General features: G+C 46.5%; 1 protein-coding gene across 2 annotated transcripts in view; it reads right to left on the reverse strand.

Moving 5' to 3' along the window:
* The window catches only part of Gatb (glutamyl-tRNA amidotransferase subunit B), a 78323-nt gene that overhangs the window by 9874 nt on the left and 45586 nt on the right, over positions 1-22863 (reverse strand). For both annotated transcript variants that reach the window (XM_038348348.2, XM_038348347.2), the window contains 4 exons: positions 22112-22156; positions 20146-20335; positions 9843-9976; positions 2518-2596 (listed from right to left, as the gene is read on the reverse strand). In XM_038348348.2, the coding sequence (XP_038204276.1) occupies positions 2518-2596; positions 9843-9976; positions 20146-20335; positions 22112-22156 (448 nt within the window). The remainder of the gene's footprint in view (positions 1-2517; positions 2597-9842; positions 9977-20145; positions 20336-22111; positions 22157-22863) is intronic.

Here is a 22863-nt window from a genome sequence, read left to right on the forward strand (position 1 = left end):
CAACCAACCAAACAAGAAACTGAACATTCCAAGACCTGTGATCTAAGGCAAAAGCAGTATTAAGAGGGAGATCTGTAGAAACAGGGGCATACACTGGAAAAGGGAGAAACGTAAGTCAATGATAGAGCTTTTAGCTTTTTGCACGTGTGTGTTTGTGTGTCCCCACATATGTATGGGTGCACATCTGTGTTTGTTGGTATTTTTCTGGATTGTTCTCCACCTACTATCTCACTTGAACTCAGAACCCACAGTTACTATTGAGCTTGCTCCGGGAATACCTGGTCTCCACCTTCCACACACGGAGGTGGGCTGCCATGCCTGTCCACAGGTGCTAGAGACAGAGTCCCCACCCATCCAATAACATATCTGAAGGATTTAGAAAAGCAAGAACAAACCAAACCCAAATTTAGTAAGTGAAGGAAATCGTGAAGATCAGAGCAGAAAGAGTAAAAAGACAACAGAAAAGAAGAAACAGTTGATTCTTTGAGAAGACACAGTTGGTAAATCTTTAGCTAGACTAACAAGAAAAGACCCAAAGTTAAAAAAAAATATGGGCAATGTAGGAAGCACAAGGTTATAAATCCCAGCACCTTGGGGGTCTAGATGCCTGGGTAGCAAGTCTGTGGACAGCTGAACTACACAGAAAAACCATCTCAAAAAACAAAAACACAGAAAGAAACCAAACAAACACGAGAAAGAATATATTACCACTGATACCACAGCAATACAAATGATTAGAGATTATTTTGCAAAGGGTATATTAATACATTTGAAAAACACTTCATAAGTAAAAAAATCAGCAAACTATACATTCAGTGAAAACAAACTTAAATTATAGCACAGCCCTTCCTCTCTGCAGTCTTCATCTCTCTGAGCTCAAGTCTGGCTGCCTTTGGCCTGGCTCCCCCCTTCTCATTCATTGTTCATATACATGAGTACAGTCTGAGAATGATGTTTCCCCCAACAGCAACAACAATTATTTTCTGGGTAGTATTTGAGAATCTATATATTTAACGTATTACTGAAGGTTCTGTCTGTCAGCTAAAAGCAGTGTCTTCATAGGTAGCCCAGCTTGGCTGTGAACTCACTACGCAGTCAGGCTGACTTAGAATTCTGGATCTCTCTGCCTTAGTCTCCTGAGTACTGCCACTGCAGGCTTATATCACCATGAATGGCTACTTAAATCCTTTATAATCAATAAACACAATATTCATTATTTCTGCTCAGAAATATCAATGATTTTCTTACAAACGGAAGGCAAAGAGCAGAAAATACAAGATAAATCCCCCAAGGCCGCAATCCGTGAGGGCGACTCCCCCAGCAGCACAAACTAAACTGCAGGTCAGGTTCTATTTTCATTTCATGGGCTCACAGAAGCCGGGCTCGCCCACTCCTTTAGACATGCTGCACGTTGATAAAACGCAAACATGTCTCTATCTGTGGCTAAAGCCAGCTGTCCACATCTTCCCATCCTTTCTATTTCTCTCCACCGGAACTATCTTACTCGAGGTTTTTTCTTCTTTCATCTCGTCTGCTCTCATCTGTACACATTTTTTTGCCCCGAGCCATCTCCTCTTCCCACAACTGCTGGGCCCATCATAAACATTTGTAGCCCTCTGACATCCACGAAAGGCAAAGCCGTTCCTGGGTGTCGGGTCCACGTAGCTGACAGCCTCACAGGAGGCGGCTCACAGAACCTTCTCCAGTTCCTGTCCCCAGTTTCACAGCAGAGAGCTTGGGGGATGCTCAGTGGTGTCTCATAATTAACCAAAAGCAGCAGCTTCCCCAAGCCTCACTTTGTAACCTGCCACTACTGTCGGACTGTATAAATACTAAATGCAAAGGCACCATTAAAATAACATTAGGGTTCTGGCTGAAGCACTGACAGTTGCGCGCCTCTGAAGTTGAGATGAGGCAGCCCTGGGTGGTCTTCATCTTTCTGGGTACTATTTGTAGACTTTTCTGAATTTGAGGAATCACGCACCCACCTAGCCTTGTTAGTGGAGGTTAGGGAGGCGGCCCCTTTACACGATGGTCTTTTTCCCGTATCTCCACACGAGGTGCACATGTAAAATAGCATCTCCCAAGCAACTGACCCCAGCTCCTGACTGAGGACCAACTCCAGAAGGGCAGGTCTGTGACAGAAACAGAGGCAGCCTTGGAACTGCCGTGAAGACAGGAGAGGAGCATGTGGACTGGGGCCAAGCTGGGGCTGCCTGGCCATGGTACTGGGGAGGCTACACGGTCAGCCAACATTTGGGGTAGACACTCAGGAAAAAGACAGACAATAGCTAGTTCTTCCAATAAGCTACGAACAGAAGCAAAACCCCTCTGCTGACTCTACGCTGCACTGTGCTGGCTTCCTCCCTGTGCCAAATGAAATCTTCCCATATTCAAACTCGTGGGCACTTATACTTCAGTCATGAGATTCACTTAGTGATGCCATTGGGGTTTTACAGAAAACATTAGCTGGCACTGTGGAAGACCCGATGGGGTCTTCCGGGAACGTGCACATACCTGTTTAGCTGCTGCTGAGGAAACTGCTTTACTGTCCAGCAGGTCCAGGAGTTCGGCCAGCGCACCAGGTGTGACAGGACTGGCGGCCAAGGAGAGAGGAAAAGTCAGCGTCTTACATCAGCAGCACCCGCTGGCACCCAGAATTCAAACTCACTCTTGTGTGTTTAATCAACCATACCCAAGGATGAAAGTAATAGGCTAATTGGCTCTATTATTTTGTATTTCAGAAGCATGAGCTTTTATACTGGTGTGCTTTCTAAAATCCTTTATTTTACCACCCAACAATAGCAGCTGCTTGATGGCAGTTATAGCAAAAGACAACTGCTCAACATGATTAGTTCAAAAAGGAGGTGGTTACGAAATCCACGAACCACAAAGAAAAGTGGCAAAAAATCCAGTAATATTTTTGACTGAAAGATCAAGCTGAAAATAACTTTAAATAAAAGACCTAACAAAACCACTTTCCTGGGTGTTTTTATGCAAATATAAATTCCTTTTCACTGCAAGGGAAATGTGGTGTCTATATCATGGGATGTCTATCTGCATTGCCCTTGTATATCTGCAGATTCTTACTGGTGTTCTTGACACAGATGGGTCTAGAAATGCACAATTTCTCCACTTACATCAGGTGATGACTGGAAGATGCTATGACAGAAATTTCGGGGAAAATAAACACTTTAGGTGTTGCTAAGTCACACTCAGAAGAGTGAGGGCACGCACTCAGACTGCTGAGAAGATGGAGTCATGACCACATCTTTACAAACACACAGTCTAGCCACTTCCAAATATGCACAGTAACTAGGATAATGAAATGACTATCTGGGGTCATCATGGACTAGTTAAGATAGGAACGGTTCGTAAATAGCACATGAGTGTATCAGTGTAAAGGGACCCTGAAGCACCAGAGCACTTGGAAACACCTGCAGAAGTCTTGGTTCCTGTCACTCACTATTCATTTTTTTAAAAAAAACTTTCACGTAACAAGCAGGGAACTAAAGTTTATCCCCAGAGCCAATTCCCATGACCTCCAAACCAGGAATGATCGAGGTCACCACATTCTGACTGAAGTCCCCTACTTGGCGTTGTTTGTTCAGTCTTGGGAGGCCCATCTTCCTTAAACTACCATTTATCCCTAAGTGTGTGGGGGTTCTCTGGCAGACAAGGTGGGGGCAGGGGCCGAGCGGAATGGTGACTGTCAGTGACCCAGACTCTACCCCAGCCACCAGGGTGAAACACTCACACCCAGTCAAGATCTCCTTTAATTGCATCAGGCTCAGATAGGGGGTGGGAAGCCTAGGATGGGCCGAGGCGGAACAAGGAACAAGGGCCAATAATATTCTGCCATGTTAGCGGTGGCTGGCAGAGGGGCCTAGGTGGGGTAGCCAGAGACAGGTCTCCAAACTCGATCTAGGCTCAGGAAGTTACAATAGGCCTCAGCAAACTCAAGTTAGGCTTAGAAAGTTATACTGGGCCTCGTGAGGCCTAGCGAAAGTATGGACTAAAGATAATTCCAAGTGGAAACCGGGTTTGGAGACTACCTGGTGGTACTAAATTCACACTCAGAAGTCCAAGATTGTCTTGAGGCAGAGGCAGAAGACCGCAAAGTAAACAACAGACTTTCTGACCTCCCTTCTTTACTGGCAAGAAATAATCAGTCTGTTTTCAAAATGTAGGTTGCTTGGATGTCCTACAATCCATAAAATACAACCCCCATTTATCTTAGAGTGTAGACCATGTACAGAGCCCAAAATAAGCACTGAGGTTGTGCTAGGTTTTCAGAACATGAAATGAGGTCACCATTCATAAGTCGATGACTGTAACGGTCCCTCTGACCTGCTGCTCCAGAGTGCATAGGAGAGCGGCTGATGGGGAACAGAATGCATAGGAGAGCGGCTGATAGGAACAGAATGCATGGGGAGAGTAGATTATAGAGAACAGAATACATAGGAGAGCAGCTGATAGGGAGAAAAATTATTCTCCACAGTTCTCAAGACTGGAAATTGGAGATCAAAGTGCCACTGGGCCTATATTTAGTGAGTTCCTGCCTTGCTGTTCCTGGTACCTTTTTGCTATGTCCTCACAAGAATTAAAGGGTAAGCAAGTCCTCTAAGACATTTTCTAGAAAAGTACTAATCTTTTTTTCCTCTTTTTTCTTTTAAAAGATGTTTTATTTAAAAGTTTTTTTTTTCATTTTACATACCAACCAGAGTTCCCCGTCCCTCCTCTCCTCCCACTTCCCCCACCTTCCCACATCCACTCCTCAGGAAAGGTAAGGCTCCCATGGGGAGTCAACAAAGTCTGGTATATCAAGTTTAGGTAGGACCAAAACCCTCCTCCTTGTATCTAGGCTGAGCAAGGTATCCCTCCATAGGGAATGGGCTCCCAGTTCATACACTAGGGATAAATCCTGGTCCACTGTCAGTGGCCCCCACAGATTGCCCAAGTCACAGACCTGTCATCCACATTCAGGGGGCCTAGTTCAGTCCTATGCAGATTCCCCAGCTGTCAGTCCAGGGTCAGTGAGCTCCCACTAGCTCAGGTCAGCTGTCTCTGTGGGTTTCCCCATCCTAATCTTGACCCTTTGCTTATATAATCCCTCTTCTCTCTCTTCAACTGGACCCTGGAAGCTTGGCCCAGGAAAAGCACTAACTTATTCCTCAAAGTTCAACATCCAAGACTCCATTTCTTAGGATTATAATATATGACTTTGGAGCACACACAAAAATTCATACCACAATGCTATAAAAGATGTGGGGAAGAGAGGGACAGAGAAAGAGCATTAGATCACATAAGAAGGATGTACTTTGCCTTACAGAAATTCATCACATGACCTTAATTGATTAGTTTGGGTAGAAATTTCCTCTACAGATTTCTTGACTGACCTAACAGACGACTTTCTCGGTCACACTGTTGTTCTCACAATGCACTGATAAGGTAGGCCAGTAATTCCTGTATCTTGAAACTGCCCTCAACTCCGACAACTGGCATACTGCACATACAGCTGCTCTTCTGGAACTATCCCACGGATACTAAAGTCTGCGGGTGCTCATGTCCTTATGATCATCGAGAACCTGTGTACACCTTCCCTATGCCTCAGGTAATTTCTTGATTACCTACCTAATATGATATGGCCGGTATGCAAACAGTTGTACACTGTGTTGTTTAGGAAATACTGATGAGAAGAGTCTGTGCATGCTCACTGCTGCTATAAATTCTCAGGTGTTTCCAATCTGTAGTTGGTTGAACCCAGATATGGAAAAGCTGACTGCAAATCGCAGCTATGCCAGGGCTGAACTTGCGAGACCACGACAAAGATCAGTACCTGTCACACTGGTCCTGAGAGACGCTCTTCGTCAGTTAAATAAATAAACCGTCAGGATTCAGACTCAGTGGTGGCAGCAGCACAGCCCACTAATTTGCTGCTGTCAGACAATCTTGGATTCTGGACAGCTAACGTCTCCACGAAAGGAGACTCTGACATCTCAAGGTTGAGCTTCCCATACTCTACGCTCGGCAGTCCTTAGGCAGGGAACCTGGGAAGGAGTGGAATGTGATCTGCAAGTCTTGCAATCTCTTTCAGTCCCCTGCAGTTCTTTTAGGATCACAGCTCCAAGAGCAGACACCGGGACACTATGCTCTGCCCCATGAAATGGCAGCCCATCTCAGTCTTACACTTACCTTAACCCCCATATCCCTCTTCTCCTCAGCTAAAGCAAGATCAAAAGGATCCTGGACGATGCAGAGGCCTGGATCTCCAGGTGGCACATGATGTTCATTGATTCTTTTGTTCTCTTTATTTTCTATGTGGTGCCCCCGCTCCTAGCTGCTCTCCCGGGTCTCAGACGCAGGACAAGTCCTTAGCTCCTTCCCAGGAACGAGAGGTGCAGTGTTTCCCAGGTGCTCTCCTCCTTCCCACTGCATCTAACCATTCCCTGCCAGCCCTGCACACAGCACTTCCCCAATCTTCCTGGGATTCTCAGCTCCCTGGTCAGGCAGCTTTAATCTTGTCCCTTGTACCTGCTCAAACCTTCCCTGCTGGGAAACATCCCAGCTGACCTTGCAGCTACTTGTCCTGCTTGGCTTGGTAACTTTTGCAAGTAAATAAATGGTTGAGTGAATAAATCTGTTTGCTACCATTGGCCCTGTGAGCACATGTATTGGGATTACACTCTACCCCCTAAAGAGTTCTTCACTGAAAAACCACACCCTCACTAGCTGCTAAGCACCCCACTTTCCCTCCTCATGTACCCTGTACCCCGACTCCAGCCACAGGGCTTCTTGGGTCTCCTCTTCCTGGCATCCCTCTTCCACTCCTTGCCTGCTAACCCTGCCAGTTCAGTGCTCTCTTCCTTCGTTCCCGTGTCCATGGAAACACACAGCATATGGCAGCTGATAATTCAGATGTCTACCCAGAGGAGTGACTGTGGTGGAGATCAGTCCTGTCCACACAAGGCCCTCAGGACCATCGACTCTGGACACTGTTGCTCACTCTAAGAAAGCAGCTTGGTGTCTCCCCAGTACCTGCACTGCAGTGTGTAATCTCATGTGATGTGTTTATGTAATCTCATGATTGCATCCCACAATTCTGTTCTGTCTACTCCACCTACCTAATTTTCTGTTCTTAAAGGGCCAAGGCAGTTTTCTTTATTAATTAACCAATGAAAGAAACATAGACAGATAACTCTCCTCCATCACACATATATCTGTGGGTGGTCAGGAAGATGACTTCTCATTTAGCTATATAGTTTTGATATATAGAATATATACTGGGACATGGTTCATAACTTAATCTGTTTGTCCCACAAGGATTGTGGACACTTAAAAGTCTGCCTTTTGCTCACACTAACTATACACAATTAGCTCACTTTTACCTCAGAGCAACTTCAAACTAGACTAAAGGCTTTCTGTAAATAGATCATAAGTTTGGAAGTTTGCAGCTGTGCACATGGTCAGAGTTGCGGATGTCCAACCTAGGTTGCTACACAAAGCACCCTAAGAAAAGCGTGCCAATTCTTCACCTGCCAGTCTGCCAACAATAGACCTATGTCTCAAAGTTTGCCACTGGCACTGCTTCCCCCCACCCACCAGTCTGGTTACAGTTTTACTCCTGAAACCCTTGTGTTGCCATGGCAACAGCTCAACGCCTAACTGCTTACCCTAGGAATGTGCTTTTGACCAATGAGAGACAACTATTGTAATTTCTTTATGGCAGCCAGGCTCCCGGGAGATAAAGTTTTTAGGCTAGAGAGAAGAAGCTAGAAGAGGCTGGGAGGAAGCAGAAGAAGGACAGAATCAGAGCAGAAGCAGGACAGTAAAGGAACTAAGTAAAAGCAAGGGTGAGACTCATTTGCGCTCAGGCCTGCTCTGAGTGTTGCTTCCTCTCTGAACCATGAGGGGGCCTGGAGCTGACGATCCAAAAGAGCCAGCTTGGTCTCCTTCATGTTCCTTGTCTCTCACCAAGCGATGAAGCCCTATGAGGCAGTGGGATTCTGCCAGCAAGCCCATCTATCAACAGATACAGGCACTCAACCTTGGGTCAGACTGTGAGCCAACACAATTCTCTTTGCTGCACACAGTCCTGGTCTGTGCCGACAACAGGAAAGGGACGAAGACACCCAGCTGGCTGAAAGTCCTTTGAACTGTGTGGTCTCCGGCTTCCTCTTTATGTGATTTGGGATGACTCAGTACACTTATACTTAGACTGGAATACCTTGAAGAATTCGCTCTATGCTAGTGCTTATGAAACCTTCTGAGGGAGCACTAGAGGGTCCACGTTAACTTAACAGGCTAATTTCCCTGTTATGGCAGAAGCTGTTGAGAAGGCTGTTCAGAGAGTCTACTAAGGATCCTGTAAACATGTTACACTAGGGCCAGCAAGAGTTCAGAGGGTCAGGGAGGGATGGGTGAAAATGTGTGATCAGGGAAAGTTTCTAGATGTATGCTTGCTGTCTAGACTCATCGGCTCAAGTCTTTATACTACACTGAAGACATTTTGTTGAAATAACTGACTGTGTAAAAATCAATCTGTATACGACATAAAAAAGAAAGAGAGACACAGAAAAAAAAGGCTGCTCAGCAAATCTCCAATTCACAGACATTAAGTGGAGAGTAAGGGAGACCAGCCAGCATAAGGGCATTGAATGGAGCAGGGTACCATCTGAGGGAGATCATCTGACTTCATACAACCTCAGTTGCCCCATCTGCTTAATGGAAGAGCTGAATCTGAGATATCAAAGTTCTCTCCCAAGATGACATTTAAGGAGCTCCACAAACTGCAGCCATCAACATGGCGACTGTGACTTCAAAGTCAAGAGATTTCAGCTAGGGCCGAACTGTGCCCACCCCCATAATATATACCCTGAAGCTGTAGCCATCTGATATGATGGTATTAGGATGGTGGAAACTTCGGGGAGTGCCCGGGGTTGGATGAAGTCACGAGGGTGGGTACCACAATGGGATTGGAAATCTTATGAGAAGAGACCAGAGAACCTTCTCTTCTTTCCCCACCATGTGAGGACACAGCAGACTGACGGCCGCCTGAAGTCCAGCAAGGGAACAAATCAGCTGGAACCAGGCTTTCCTTATTTTTCTCCAATGCAGAATTGTGAGTAATCAATGTCTATTTAAGGAGCTTATCTTGGACACTTTGCCATAACTGCCCAAGCTATTAATGCACGCCATATTCCTCCAGTATGGAACAGGAGTAGCCCTGAGCCCTACCTGAAACCCTTCGGGTGGCTCCTGGTCATCTCTCCAGTCTGTCACCTACCTTCCCAGCTTGCCTACCTCAGTGCCCGGGAGCCTCTGGGTTTTCTGAGCTCCCGTGGCTGACTGCCTGTGTGATCACGGAACTTCTAGATGTCTGTACTCCACACCCTCACCCACTCAGCAAACCCAAAGTTCTTCAGGGCTTGGATCTCAAATCGCTTCCTGAGGATTTCCCTGCACTCCACATAGGCTCAAATTCTGTGCTTCCCAGGCCACACGCATGCCTCTGGCATAGCAGGATCAGACTGAGGAGGTGGGTGCTTTCTTGTGGGCCTGTATGGGCTACAAGTGAGCCCACTCCTTGTCTTGTTCTTCCTCCAGCTGAGCCCTAGCACAGTACCACAGACTGTGCACTTCAGAGATTCAGCACAGGATGAATTTTCAGATGGGCTGGAGAATATTTTTAGAATGTGGAACACAAAGGGGCTGTTTGTTGTCTTGTTAGGGGACCCTAAGGGAGAACAGGCAGAGTAAAGAATTCACCCTGCCCTATTTCAATTGCCTCTGGACACAGAGTTCATGATGCAAAAAGAAAGAAATCCCCAGACCTCACTCACCTCTCACTGACTGCAAGATTCTGTTGCTTTAAATAGTACAGAAAAGTGTTCAGGACCCAGTTAGTCACCTTTTTTGGCTCTGCCCTAGTTTCTTTTATCACATTTTGGAAGAACTCCAGGAGGCCAACTTCATTCTGTTAAAAAAAAAAATTACACATATATATGTGTGTGTATGTGTGCATGCGCATAAGTAATACATATAGAAATAGATGCGTATATCTCCTCCCCAAAATGAAAGAAGGCAGTTGGGAACCACTGCCTCTACTGCCACTCTGAATCTATACAGTATTTTCCCCAAAGGAATATATATTTATATTCCTAGTACTACATAAACTAGTACCTACATGGACCTGAGCATACTGAAATCCACTGTCCTCCTCCACACTTGCCTCTGCCACTCAGGCCTCTGCCTGGCGCTGGTGCCCTTTCTCTCTTCTGTCCTGTCCTCTCCCAGATGTCCTGGTATCCACTGGCAAAGAGGTAACAAGTGGAGCACAACCACATGTATTCTTCATGCTGTCCCGGGAGGCAGGCAATGGAGCTGTATACATGCGACCCAGCGAAACTAGCTCCACAGTGGGCAGAGGAAGCCTCTGGCTTCCAGGCCTCCTGCGCCAAGCTGGTACTGTGGTCCTACCTCTCCCCATGCTCCAGGAAATACTCAGCTAGGTTGGCTCAATGAGCCAAGGGCTTTACTGTTTGCCGCCCCTCTGGACGGCAGCATGAGTTAGAGCCACACTGATCCTGTTCATTCTGTTAAGTACAGCCAAAACCATGTTGTTCTAGTCAGTGGACGGCACCAGGGTCTCTTGCCAGCAGGTGCCTACTGTAAACCACATGTGAACACTCATCCTTTTTCCTGCCACATTCACCTTTAAGTATTAGGGACCGCCAGAATTATGAGAGCGAATTGTCAGGACACTTTGTAACTACTCATCAACTCAGAAAAATAAAAAAAAATATTCTATTTTTTGGTAAAGGCTTAAATCTCCAAATGCAGATGGCATATTTTAAAGGTTTAAGTTATGTATGTATGTGTATGTGTATATGTATATTGTGTGTGTGTATGGAAGGAAGTCAGATGATGTATTCCCTGGAGCCGGGGTTATATAGATGGTTGTTGCAAACTGTGTTGTGGGAAGTGACCTCAGGTCTTCTGCAAGAGCAGAATGCACTTTTAACCACTGAGCCATCTCTCTGGTCCCCAGACAGTATATTTTTAAGCAGCATATTTTCCTTACCCACTAAATCCAAATTAGACATTATCCTCAAAATATTCTTCTTATGTTCACTCTGCAGCTAAACCTCCAACCTTTCCCCCTTTCTTAGAATCATTCATTAAGCAAAAGAACATTCTAGAAAAATAAGATCCTAAGAAGAAACAAGACATACTAACAAAAACACACACTCAAACTTCAGCTACTGTACACGTTTTAATATGTACATGGGCACACTGCTGCTAAGGTAGAAATCCATAATAAAAAGTACCTACATGGCTTTTCAGATAAATTCTCTGGTGACAAGCCTACTGAATAATCCCACAATCATTGCTTGCATGTCCTTGTGAGCTATCACTATTATTCTGCTCATGTGAAACTAGGGTGAAGGCCACCTCAGCAGCCCAAACTTGTCTACAGATAAATTTAAAGAGGAAGTGTTGCTTAACTTCCGGAGTCTTCAAACTTCTCCACTGGTTCACAAGTCACTGGGGAAGGAAAAAAGGGTGATGTAGCCCACACTGGAGAGGCAGGATACCTTTTGTTCTCATGCAAACAGGCTGGCCGCCAGGAGTCAGCTGCCTTGCGAGGAAAGCTCTACAAAACCCACCTAGGAATAAAGCACTCAGGCTTCCAGGCTTGGTGGAGTGACTGGGTGTGGTGAACCCCTCCACCCTTCGGTGGTTCTATTGGCTTGGTGGAGTGACTGAGTGTGGTGAACCCCCCACCCTCGGGTGGTTCTATTGGCTTGGTGGAGTGACTGGGTGTGCTGAGCCCCCACCCTCGGGTGGTTCTATTGGCTTGGTGGAGTGACTGGGTGTGGTGAGCCCGCCACCCTCGGGTGGCTCCATTACTGGATAGACAACACTGTCAGCCAGTTTTCCCCTTGTCTTCTCCTGCCGGTGTCAGGAAGCCTCTCTGCGCTGGACCTCTACCTCCCAGGGGACACAGGGCTCCACTGCACAACTTAAAGAGGATGTGATGAAACCTGCAGCGCATCAGAGTCAGCTACAAAGAGTGCGGCTGCAGGAGGCGGCTGCAGTGGTGGCTGCTGCTGCCTGGAGAATGACTGACCACTTAGCACTGCATAGGGACTGCCTGCTCTGCCCCATAAAACAGCAGTCCACTTCCCAACACACACACACACGCACACGCACACGCACCTGCTGCTTTTCAGTTTTCTTAGTCCCACAAGATTGGCAAATGCTAATAAGCTTGGCACAAATCTCTGAAGTCTCTGATGAACATGGCAGCTTAGCCATCTGGTTTTGTCAGGAAAACAGTGGACTGGTAATTCTCTTACACAAAAATCATATTGAGAGCAGTATAACAAGGTTACTGTATTAGGCCTTTAATATCTTCCCCAAACAACATAACTCAGCCACACAGCAAGTCAAGTCTCCTGGTGGATGTGACGCCAACTGTTCCTTCAGAGATGGCTGCAGCAGCAAGGAACATAGATCCTGCCTGTGTCTAACACCAGGCAGGCAGCCATACAGGTCCTTGACTGAAAAACATCTTTGCCACTTTTTAATTTCATTCCGCAAAGCCGTCAATCGCACACAGAGTCAACATCAGGTCAGCTGCTTAGGCGCTAACAGGAACCCTCAATTACTGATGGGTTTGCCAGTTAACCAATGCTGATGAGAAAGCAGAGGGTAACCCTGCCCTCTCTGCTGCTCTGGGAAGAAGCCTCAGTTTGCTCTTGCACTGGGCTCTGCGAGCAAAATTCTCCTACACCGTCCCTTGTACTCTCCCTTCAGCGATGACAAAACACTGGAAGACCATCCATGTAAAACAGGGTGGGGACTAATCTCTCAATTCCATGTCTTGCTCTATGTCACATATCCTGTGACCCCGATACTGGTCCAGAGACGAGGCTAGGCTGCATTTATAGCAGAATGAAACCCGATACAGACAGCTGCCCAGTGGTACTCAGGAAAAAAGCCCAGGAGACACTAGCTGAGGAGCGGCTGTTTATGGGACAGGGAGTGTCCTTGGCTGCCTTTTGGGACCTCAGATTAGCAATTCAAGGCTGGTCAAAGGCTCTCAAGAGTATTTACTAAATATGGGGTTTGTGCTTCAGCTCATCAAGACCACAGGGTATATTGAAACCTCAGGTAGTGCTAACGCCTACGGTTTTTCTTAAACACACATACCCACAATGCTTAATTGACAACTTAGATGCAGCAAGCCACTAACAACAAACAGAACAGCCATAACATACTGTGATAGAAGTTCTTTAACTTTTTTTTATTTCCAGGATTTCCCATTTGCCAAGTATGTCTGGAGCACTGCTGACTGTCACTCAAACCTTGAGAGCATGGATTAGGCGGGACATAACTACTGCTCTTGTTAGACACAGATAGCAGCAGTGGGCGCTTTGCGCAGCTGCATATGGCTGCTACTGCTAATGACAATAATGCACGTGCCCTCAGGTTCACGCTTCCTGCTGCGGTTGTTTGCACACTGTGTGTGAAGACAGATTGCGGTGACTGGTATAATAGACAGCTGAACGGCCAATAGCTACGCAGGAGAGGATAGGCGGGACTCTGGGCAGAGAGAGGACTCTGAGAAGAAAGGCAGAGTCGACAGACTTGGAGGAAGGAAACGGGCAGAATGTAGACTAATGTAAATGGGTTAAGTATAAGAGGCATCTGAGTCAAGCCTAAGCAAAAAACCAAACTTTCATAATTAATAATAAGTCTCCTTGTCATTACTCGCAGGTTGGCGCTCCTGGTGGAAAGGTACCACTACATTTCCTGTGTTGTTTCATTCACTTCCAACAGGCCCGTGAGCCGTGAGCACAGGACCAGGGCCTTGCACATGAAGGCACTTCCGTTCCCGAGGTCACCCAGCCAGACAGCAGCAGAGTGCTGTGGGTGGGAGTGCAGGGTGGGCTCCAGCTCTGGGGGTGGAGGCATGTCTGCTGCCTTTCTGGGGACTGAAAATGAACACCTATCAATGCACACACAATGGAAGCCTCATTGAAGAACAGATGTTCCCAGAATTTCTATTATTTTATGTCTGCCAGCTGCTCAGTGGTTCCCGACATTAAAAATGTCACAGATGCCCCAATCAGTTGGCTTAGAAAATACAAGAAGGAAGCAGCGAGTTTACTATCTGCCTAGCAAAGGTACGCTCAAGACATGGGGCACGACACATTGATCCCCAGATCAGGAAAAAAGACAGTGGCACACACACCATCCATTCCACCCTGGACTCCAGAGGACAACGCAGAAATCCCATGTGCTCTCTTCTGCAACACCTCCCTCCCCTCAACTATAGAAGTGATGAGGCCCTCACCATGCAACACCTCCCTCCCCTCAACTATAGAAGTGATGAGGCCCTCACCATGCAACACCTCCCTCCCCTCAACTATAGAAGTGATGAGGCCCTCACCATGCAACACCTCCCTCCCCTCAACTACAGAAGTGATGAGGCCCTCACCATGCAACACCTCCCTCCCCTCAACTATAGAAGTGATGAGGCCCTCACCAAGGCCCCGACCTGCACTGGTTTTAAGCACTCCGTTTTCTTTCAGGAGTCTGGATACTAAGCACACTCAACCACTGCACTCAATCCCCCCCGACCGGGAAGTGAAGGGGTGGGTTTGTAGGGCCTAGCTGATCCAGCCGGTCAGTTACCCAGAAGGCCCCGCCCCTGTGCTACAGGAGCAGCAATGGTTTCTTCCACTGTGCACTGTGCGGAGTTCAAAACGGAGCCTGACTCCTGGTGACAAGGGTGTGAGGAGCATAGCTCTGAACATCTGTGCAGATGTTTAAGGGGCACATCACCTGCAATTCTGAGACTCTGTAATTTATACTAGTGGCTCTGGTCATTCTTACAAAGTGAGAAAAACAAAACTCAAATCTAACAACTCTGTAAATCATGGTGTTATGAGAATAACACCAAATGCTAGTGTTTGGGGTGGAGATGAAGTAAAATGGGCCGTAATAGCAATACCTTTAGGCTAGAAAGTAGAAACTGCATGGTAAAATGCGGGACTGGAACGTTCAGGTGGTAGAGGCTCGGGTCTGTGATGTGAACATGCTGGTCTATGGGCGACAGTCGTCGGTGAAAGCTTCTGTGAGTACAAAATTACACACTAGGCTTCTCCAGGGGGAAAACAAGCAACCCGGCAGAGTGAGGCTGGCCTAGGAACCAGGACTCTCTCTGGGAAGACGGACGGAAGCCAGAGCGCCCTGGACCACTGCTCCAGCTGCTGCACATCAGCCACGGGCCCTGGGTGAGCCCGTCATCTCGTCTGAGGCAGACCACTAACTGCAGCTCTGCCTTCTCCACTGGTCCTCACAAGTCCTACCCAGGGCTGCTCCCAAAACCTGAGCGAAACTCTCAACCACGTCACCTGTGCTGTGCTCCCAGCCAAGTCTGGAACACACAGATCCTAAGCGGAACCCAGCAGCAGCTCTGTGCAGAGGGCCTTTAACTAACATAAAACTCACTTTGGCTCTTGGAGATGAATTCACTAAGACAGAATTTGTGGGAAATCAGTTTGGGAAAACACATCTCCCTTGAATAATCAAAATATAAGCAATGAAGGTCATAAGAGTGGCAGCGGAGTGGCAGCAGGTACTGCATCTGCAGGAGCAGGCCCACAAAGCCAGTTCTGCTGCAGGCACATTCCAGCTCCTCCAATGCAGAGAACCTGCATTGCTCAGGAGAAGCTCTGTCCTGGGGGTAAAGGCAACATGGAGCAGTACAGATACACATTACCTCTAAGCTGTGCTTGCCTGAAGCCTGAAATAAAATCTTTTTATTTCTCCCTCAAAGTATATTATGCCACCAACAGGAAATAAAGGATCACGATTGAGACCTAGGCCTCTGAGGGCCCCCAAATCGGGACTACGACACCCCCCTTCCTGCACCTTTTCCTCAGCAGACAAAGGTCAAATGCCTTGGAGCCCAGAACACCCTTCCTTGAAGCCCCTTTGCCACGTGTGTCGGAAAGGGATGAAGCTGTGCTTTTGCAGAAGATCTGTCTACTCTAAATTACCAGAAGAAAAGTTTGGTGATTTTTTTTTTTCCTCCAGAGCATGGAGTAATTGTAAAGTACCCTTAAGCTGGCAAGTCAGGATGCAATTTAGAAAATGAAGAATAAAATCAATTTTAAAAACTGTGTAGAGCTGAAACATGGTGTGCTACTAAGCTGACCAAATGGATTTTCTTCAGCAGTAGTTAAAAGATGACCACTTTGCACCACGAGAGCCTGGACAGTCTAAAGCCAGTCACTGTGCTCCAGATACGATTTCAGACTATTGGCTTTAAAGCAGTACTACAAGTGGGGCATACAAAAATTTGTCATGGGGGCAGTGTCATGAGCAATCCATCCAGAAAGCAAACCAGGCCCTTTCTAGCTTACAAAAGACCTAAAGAAAAAGCTTCAAAAACAGTTCATTTACCAATTAACTGATACTTTGTTTCTCTGACCTTGGGAGACACCTTAACCTTTTCTATGAAGTCAGAATCAAAGGATGGAGAAGAACCAGCTAGAGAAAGGAAGCTGTCCAGTAAGATGACAAGTCTTGAGAGGCTGGATACAAAGCCTGACACCCACAAATGGTAGCACGGGTTACTGACTGGGTAGGTGGGGGTGATGTCATATTTGTCTACAGAGTCATGGAGGCCAGACTGGACTTTTATAAACTCCTGCTCTGTATGGTTCCCACTGCACCATGCTTGCATGCTGCCTGATACCAACACTCTCTGCCCTGGAAGCATACTCTCAAGTTGCCTTGATTCTTTAATTTTTGGATTCAGTGAGATTATGCTATGCCATCCCCTCCTCGGGGGAGCTCTGACTGCCTGTGTCGGATGTGGATGGGACTACTCAGTGTGGAGCCTGTACAAAGGGACAGGACACCAGCAGGTGCTGCGGCCCTCCCAAGACCCTGGCCCGGGGCCTCGGCACCTGCTGCTCCTCTACTGCAGCTCTGTGGGGTGAGTCACCTCTCTGTTCACATGCACAGCCAGCTGCACGAGAGCTCGCAGCATGTCCTGACCGGGTGCCTGGAATGAGCCAGGCTCAATAACACAGAGCCTCAGGGAAACACCCCCACAACCCCTACAAACTGCCCCCAATGACTCAGACCAAAGAACCCATGCATCTCCAGCAGAAAGTTTAAGATACAACATAAACAAAGATGCAGAAGACAGCTCATGTTACCTCTCTGACCTAATTTTTCCAAAATTAGCATGACTGGTGCTGTTTATTTTCCATTGCAGCTGACTGATTTTCACAAAATTTAGTAGACAACATTTATGTTTATTTCTGGCATCTTCAAAACCAACAAGATTGGCTTAAAGCTTTCAATGCACATGTACTTTCTTATTGAACTTCATAAAAACAATTCTGGGACTGTATTAAGCATCAAGTTTTAGCAAAAGTAAAACTCAATTTCTTCCATTAATAAAACCAAGGCAATCAAAACCAATCATTACCTAAAAAACATTATTTCCACTTGGCATGGCAGCACACTGTGTGTGAGAGCAGGTAGCAGAGCTTAGAAACATAAGCCTGGTCCAGCATGAGTGTAAAAGTTCCTTTCCCCGTATATGACAGACGGGCAGCTGCCCTGCCGTGGGAGCTGTCTGAGCAAATGCGGTCAAGGAAGAGCATGCTGTAAGCAAGTTGCCTTTAAACTAGAGAAATGGCTGCCATCCTTTGTGTCCCCTGAATGAGACAAGACTCTTGGGCTAGGAAGTGATGTTCCCATGAAAATCAGCCCAGAACATTTTAGGGGAAAAAAGCACATGCGTATAACTCTACTAATTCTAGTGGGTCCTCAGGATCTCTGGCTTCCACAGCCCTAATCCCTGGGTCTCAGCTCCACATTTCTACATTAATCTTTACAAATGAGATTAGAAAATAAGCCAATTGACTAGGATAGGGAAGAAGGTCAGCTAAATAACTTGGAGTCTTCAGTGGGTCAAGATTCGGATGTGGGTAGAGAAAATCAGCACACAGGTTTCCTTTTGAGAGGGGATTCTTGGGACAGTCTAGGAGAGAAAACCCAGACTCAGAATAATCTTTAATGAAAAAAAGCTGGAACTAAGTGTCTGAGACCAAGTGGCCTGAGATGTGACATGACCGAAGCCGTCACTGGCGTCTTCTCGCCAAAGATGCAGTGACCCACACACAGTCCCACGGTTTTGCTGGGTTGTCAAAGGGTGGTTTACGTATCTGGTCTTTGGAAACTGTCACATGCAATACAATGGGATCCCATTCATTCAGTCATCTGTCTGTCCAGGCAGTGAGGCATACTATGTGCTTGGTAAGACAGCAGATGCTAAGGTATATTAGCAAAAGTTCTGTAAATGTCAGAGATAATACTAACAAAACACAATTCAGTGTTTGCTGCACAGGAAAGCGGCAAGATAAATTAGAAGCGAGTTAAATTCTGAAGGTTTTATTTGTGGGGAGTGTGTGTGTGGGTGGTGTGTGCTGCACTAATAATTAAATAAGAAGCCCGACGGCACTGAGCTGGAGTGGAAGGCCCGAGAGCACCTCTACCTCTGCCATTTATTTAATGAACACTCCTGGGCACTCTTTAAATTGAAAGATGGTTCATTAGATTTGTGCATCTGCCCTTCTCAGCAATCTGTTGTGTTTCTGATGAAGGCAGAAAAATATGAACACATCATTTTTGGGAATGTTATGAGTGACTCAGCTTCCAATGATTATGGAGTCATAAAGGGCTCAGGCTGCCTAATTTCGGGAAACAATTTGTCTGAATCATTCTCTGTTCCAATCTCGGATTCTTATTCATTCTGGACATCTCAAGGACAGGCCCTCTCCTCTTTTGTTTTATAAGTCACCTAACGCATCTTCTTCCATCTACAGATACTATGTCTTAAAGGCACTAAGAAAGTTCCAACATCTGTTCTCCGTCTCCTGTGGCTCCTACATTCTGCTCATCGACTGCAGCCTCCCAGGGAGCTGATCAGCCATATTGTCAGGAATAAATGTACACACTCTGAAGGGATGCAGGGGGTGAACCATTTTGCCCCCCACCCAATGCCTGCTGCCCTGGAGAGTTAGTTTTCCCTAAACAGATTCACGAACCATTCAAACAGATTCAACCATTTGCTATATTGTCCTTAACAGCACTCACTCAAGGCCTGATGGGTTTTGGCCTGAGGAAGACTAAGACACACAGAGCTTATTTCAGCAAAGTGAGGCAGGTACATTTCAGGGGCCAAGTGTGACAACTCAGCCAGAAGTAGATTGCCTAGTGTACTATAAACCACTATACTGTGGTTATTAAATATATAAATATACATCACATATATACTCTAATGTATATATGTATTCTGATACCCCATATACTTATTATTGGACCATTTAAAAAGCAAGAATCCAGTTTCTACAGGTTTTGTTGCTCTGGAAGATGACAGGAGGTCAAGGCCATCTAGATTACCTGAGGCCCTGTCTCAGAACCCACAAAGCGACTTCCCGGTTTCTCCTGCTGACAAGACGGTGATGGCTGTGACAGAACGTCACCCCCGCTGAGGCTGCGTCACTTTACTGTTGCCATGACAAAGACATCCACAGAGTCTCACGAGTTCTGAAAGAATGGGAACCCCTGAGCTACCTCACAGGTATCAGATTCTCTGATGGCCAGGCATCCCCTAGCTTCACAGGGCAGAGATGTTTACTGGTTTGCAACATTTCATGCAGGATAAATGTTTTCTAGCTTTTGGGAACCTAACACCCTGTTGTGGGTCAACACTAATAAGACATCTAGAAACCTTAAACACTGATTTTTTTTTCCTCCTGTAGACACACTCATCCTGGGGACGTACTCATCCATAACACTTGAGCTAGCTTCCAAGCCTCCAGGCTCCTGTGGACAGCTTGGAGGTTGTCTCCTTTTCTGGTGTGCTGAGGAGCAGGTGGGTGTGTATATACTGTCAAGGGCAGCAGGTGAGGGGCTGTGCCTCCCCTTCTCAGAGGTGTCTGGAGAAGGAGTGGAGAAATGGGCCTGACAGTGCACGGAAGGGGCTGTGTGGAGGATCCTCCAGTCTGCTGAGCTGGGTCAATGTCAAACCCAATGGACACTTACCAGCAACGTGAAGCTGTGCTCTGGCAGCATCCCATACTGCTGGACAAGCCTCTCCCTGGTTGCACTGGGGAGCTCCGGGAGCATGTCCCGAAGCTGGTCGATATTGATCACCTGCTGAGAGTCTGCATCTGAAGGCAGCGATGTGGTGTCGTAGAGCACTAAGGGAGGCAGGTTGGGCTCTGGCATAAACCTAAACAAGGAGAACAGATGGATCTGATTCTGGACGTCTGGACTGATTAGAACTGCAAATCCAACAATGATGGGAATGCTTCTGTGCTGAGATACAAAGCCAGAATACTCGCAAAGGCTTCTGAACGCCCTGGCGAAAACCTGCACAGCAGACCCGTTCTTCACCATGATGGCATAAAGACGGGCGAAAGGGTAACCTGGGGCCAAGCCACATTCTGGCTGGTACTAGTGAGGAAAGCGTCAGCCTGGAAACTGGGGACAAATGAGAACAATTTCCTTGTGAGGAACACAGATGACTTCCCCACTTTAAATTTTCTATTTTTAGCAGTACTTATACAATGAATTAAAAGTTAAAGAGGAAGAGAGGGCTCTTCCCCTCTTGAGAAGTAGGAGAACAGAATGCATGTTGCCTAAGTGAACTGTGGAAGCCAGAGGGGAGGGAAGAGGGTGAGGAGAGGAATCCTGGGAGTCTATCAGAGTAGAGAACCTGTGTAATGGTGAGTTCATGCCATAGACAAATGCCAAACCCACAGAATGGACAGCTGAGAGTGAATGAGACCCAGTGTAAACTATGATTTCAGTGACCAATAAGCAGCAACACTGGTTCACTGATGCAGTAAGCCACACTGAGACCGGAGACTGGGGAGAAATACATGAGAACGTCACTTCCCGCTCATCGCTGCTCTAAGACAGTCAGGTGTTAATAATCAGACAGACTACAGTACTGCGTTCATCTTACAAAAGAAAAATACTCCTTCGTTCTGCTCCAGCACTGCATTCCCTCTGCCCAGAGCCAAAGGACTTATGCAAAGGCAGGGCAGGGTTCCATAAATGCAGGGAGGAACTAGATTAGAGGTGCAGGCAATTCCTCAATGCAGTACCAAGCTTCAGCTACAAACTAGTCTGTCCTCTGAAAGCCAGGGCAAACTCAGAAGGGAGGCTTCTGGAGACTTGCTGCTGTCTAACTTGGCTTAGTAGAAGCCATTGGCTGAATTAAAAGGGAGCAGTAACAGGGAGAATAAAGAAAGTATTGTGGGAAAATCTGGGCCTACAAGATCACCACAGGAAAATGGCAAGCAATGATAGGAGCGTGGCAGTGTGACACTATACCAGGCTTCACAAGGAAAGCAGGGTGAGTTTCAACAGCTTTGCCATCTGCTGAACCCTCTGAGAAAAAGTAAAAGGTCCCATCTACCCTAAGTCTATTGTTATTGATTTAAGTGGAAGCCTGCTGTTACGTAACAGTCCCTCGGGTTAGGAACGGAGCCCAGAACCTCTTACATGATAGGCGAGTATTCTACGGATGAACTAGTGGCTCCCAATTTGCTTATCTTGGCAATGAAATAGAATCATCTGAGGTTTGAGGGAACCCTCCACTGATAGGTAGATCTCTTTTTCATATGCTTCCAAAGGATTTGAGTAGATTCTAGAATTACTAACAAATGAAAGCCCAACCCTCCCTCACCTGCCATCCTTAGTTAAACAACAGAAGTCTGTGAGCAGGTCTCTCCCAGCAATTGACTTCCTATTAAACAAGGAACTCTACACCTACCAAGTCAAGAAAATATCACTCCTCCTAGTTTACACCTAACATTGAATAAGAAATCTTGATCTCTACATATAAAAACAAGTACATAACATTGAATAAGAAATCTTGATCTCTATCATATAAAAACAAGCAGTTCCCCTCATTCTCCAGCACCATCATCCTGACCTTCCAATGGATTTCAAATACACCCCCAAATATCTGTCGGTATTGTGCATGAGGAATAATCACCTGTAGTCTTGTTTGCCTTCTTTGTCTCTCATCGGCACGGTGCACCTGCAACAGTCAGAAAGGCAGCACTAAGCCAACCCTGCATGCAACACTGGCTACACCACGCGCAGAGAGGGGGCTCTCTATGGGCTGGAGGTCAAGCATTTACCACAAAGGCTGGGGTTAAAGGGTTGGTCCTATTAAGAAGAGGTAGAAACCTCAGAAGTGTCAGGAAGAGATGGCCCAATGGAAGGCCTTTGGGCCACTAGAATATGCCCTCAGAGGAGACTGCGGAACACTGGTCCCTCCTCCTGATTTTGTTTCCTAGTGTGCTTACTTTCTTCATGCATACCAAATACCTGGTTGAAACAACTCAGAAGGGAAAACACGTATTTATTTAGTTTTTAGTTTCAAAAGTATTAGTCCATCATGGTGGGAAGGTATGGCAAATCAAACAAAAAATGGAAATACAGGAACAGACAGAGTAAGATATATACCCAAGGACACAGTCAGAGACCCCAGAGACCTAGTCCTCCTACCAGACCCTCCATGACATCATACGACTTCATGAGGGGATTCATCATTCATCAGGCTGGGGGTCTAAGGGTCTAATGGTCTCTGGAAACACATCAGACACACAAAGGTGTGCGTCACTAATCTAGTCAAGCTAGCAATCGAGATTGGCCAGCACACTGGCAATGAGGTAAGGAGTTTAGCCAACCATGTGCTTGGACATGATGTGCCACCACAGGCCAAATCAATCAGTCTGAAAC

This window comes from Arvicola amphibius, chromosome 11 (assembly GCF_903992535.2).
Source record: "Arvicola amphibius chromosome 11, mArvAmp1.2, whole genome shotgun sequence".
NCBI classification, from domain to species: Eukaryota; Metazoa; Chordata; class Mammalia; order Rodentia; family Cricetidae; genus Arvicola; species Arvicola amphibius.